This window comes from Sinocyclocheilus rhinocerous, unplaced genomic scaffold, assembly GCF_001515625.1.
Source record: "Sinocyclocheilus rhinocerous isolate Xijiao unplaced genomic scaffold, SAMN03320098_v1.1 scaffold493, whole genome shotgun sequence".
In the NCBI taxonomy this organism is placed as follows: domain Eukaryota; kingdom Metazoa; phylum Chordata; class Actinopteri; order Cypriniformes; family Cyprinidae; genus Sinocyclocheilus; species Sinocyclocheilus rhinocerous.
In genome coordinates this window covers 120,098-122,287 of record NW_015626376.1, presented here as the reverse complement: position 1 = coordinate 122,287, position 2,190 = coordinate 120,098, and the positions used below count along the sequence as shown (strand labels likewise).

The window sequence follows — 2,190 nt, the reverse complement described above, 5'->3', positions numbered from 1 at the left end:
CAGACTTTTCATCAAGACCCTAAAGAATCATATAAACTTGTGGAAAATGGGCATCCTATGACCCCTTTAAAATCTTGGGGGACTTATCTAGTACTGTAGCTCAAAGGAGTTCACTTTGTGAATCCCTTGTGTATCCAGTCGTATGGCTGTACTGAACCGAATGCATGTTTGTGTGTTTTTGTGCAGTTGGGTGAACACTGCAAAGAGCTGAAGGACGTGCATTTCGGCCAGTGCTACAGCATCAGTGACGAGGGTCTGGTGGCGCTGGCGCAGGGATGCAGCAAACTACAGAGGATCTACATGCAGGAGAACAAACTGGTACGTGCATAGACCCTCACGTTATGCGTATGGGGTGTGCGATCAATATCTCAATATTTTCTGGGATTTTATCGATATCGATAATTAGACGATATTTTGCTGATTGTGTTATTGTGCTGGTATCTTAAACTGACTCCTACAGTTTTTGATATTCTTTATATTCTGTGTGGTGGTCAGTTCACACTGTTAGAAATTAATCTTTTTCCATTATATTTAAATTGATTGTTTACCTTTTATGGGCATTTTTACCTTTATAAAGCCTTTTTTTTTCTTCTAAAATGTGCATTATCTTTTGAGTCAAATTCTTACATTTAATCAGTGGATTAGAATAATGAGACATTTGGGCTGTTACCGAGCAAATTAAATCAGAATCAATAAAAATCTTTGCAATGCAGAGGAAACACAGAAGCTGCGTCTGAAGTGGTGTTTAGATGTGTTTACACACTGTTTATGTAATGCATTTAATCTGCAATTACAAATGCATAAATGATGTTTTGATATATTAATCATAAAACGTTGAATAGGTACTTTAAATGGGAAATTAAAAACCGCCAGTAGGTGGCAGCAAGTCACTGTTAATAAGTGAGTCATTGCGACTGAACCGAATCATTTTTAAACGGTTGATTCATTCAGGAACGAAACACCGTCATGTTGCTCAGAGACGCAAAACTGTGCTGTGGCTGTGTTTGGAATTATTTTTGTTGTCGAAAACAGTGTCTAAAACGTAAGTCTCTTAATTAACTTCTAGTTTATTGAACTGTTGTAAAAAAATCAACATCACATTTGTAATCATTAAACATTTTTAAAGAAAAAACGGCACTCTTCGTGTGAAATTTAATAACTATATGAAGTGGTATAAATATGTAAATTTTCTGCCCCCATGTCTTGAATTTGTGATCATTCTAAATGTATTTTATTAGACTGAATCGTGCAGAGAAAGAACACACTCTAAATGCGCACTCGCGATAATCTAAACTTCACTTAATGTATGCGTGCACTCTGTAGTGGTGTTTTGAATGGTTTTTGAAAAATACTCGAAAATGATTTATTTGCAAAATATTTAAAATGAAAGTAATATAAAAATATTTTAAATAAGAGTAAAAAATTTTTTTGGAAATATTTAAAATGGAAAATAAAATAATAAAATATTTAAAATAAAAATACAATTTTAAAAATATTACAAATAAAAAATAGTTATAAAAATATTTGACAAATATTAAAAATAAAACACTTAAAATTATGTAAAATATATATATATTTTTAACCGCATGTAATTATTAACTGACCAGGGTTCATACGGTGCTGGAAATTCTTGAAGATGCTTGCTGTGGCTTTGTTTGGAATTATTTTTGTTGTCGAAAACAGTGTCTAAAACGTAAGTCTCTTAATTAACTTCTAGTTTATTGAACTGTTGTAAAAAAATCAACATCACATTTGTAATCATTAAACATTTTTAAAGAAAAAACGGCACTCTTCGTGTGAAATTTAATAACTATATGAAGTGGTATAAATATGTAAATTTTCTGCCCCCATGTCTTGAATTTGTGATCATTCTAAATGTATTTTATTAGACTGAATCATGCAGTGAAAGAACACACTGTGAATGCACACTAGTCTAGACTTCACGTAATGTATGCGTGTGCTCTGGAGGTGTTTTAAATGGTTTTTGCAAAATACTCGATAATGTCAAATCGCACATCGTTAAAACAACAATTACGATATTATCGCAGACGATATATATCGCACACCCCTAGAACTTACGCGTCAGTGATTGCTCAGTGACGAATTGGTTAGTGGTTACTGAGGTTGGTTAGTGGCTTTGTGTAGATTGCTGTCTTTTAGTGGTGCTGCTGTAAAGAGGAAGAATTTAAA

General features: G+C 33.0%; 1 protein-coding gene across 2 annotated transcripts in view; it reads left to right on the top strand.

The window, feature by feature from the left end:
- Positions 1-2,190, top strand: part of fbxl17 (F-box and leucine-rich repeat protein 17) — a 104,688-nt gene that overhangs the window by 9,785 nt on the left and 92,713 nt on the right. For both annotated transcript variants that reach the window (XM_016517682.1, XM_016517690.1), the window contains exon 5: positions 187-318. In XM_016517682.1, the coding sequence (XP_016373168.1) occupies positions 187-318 (132 nt within the window). The remainder of the gene's footprint in view (positions 1-186; positions 319-2,190) is intronic.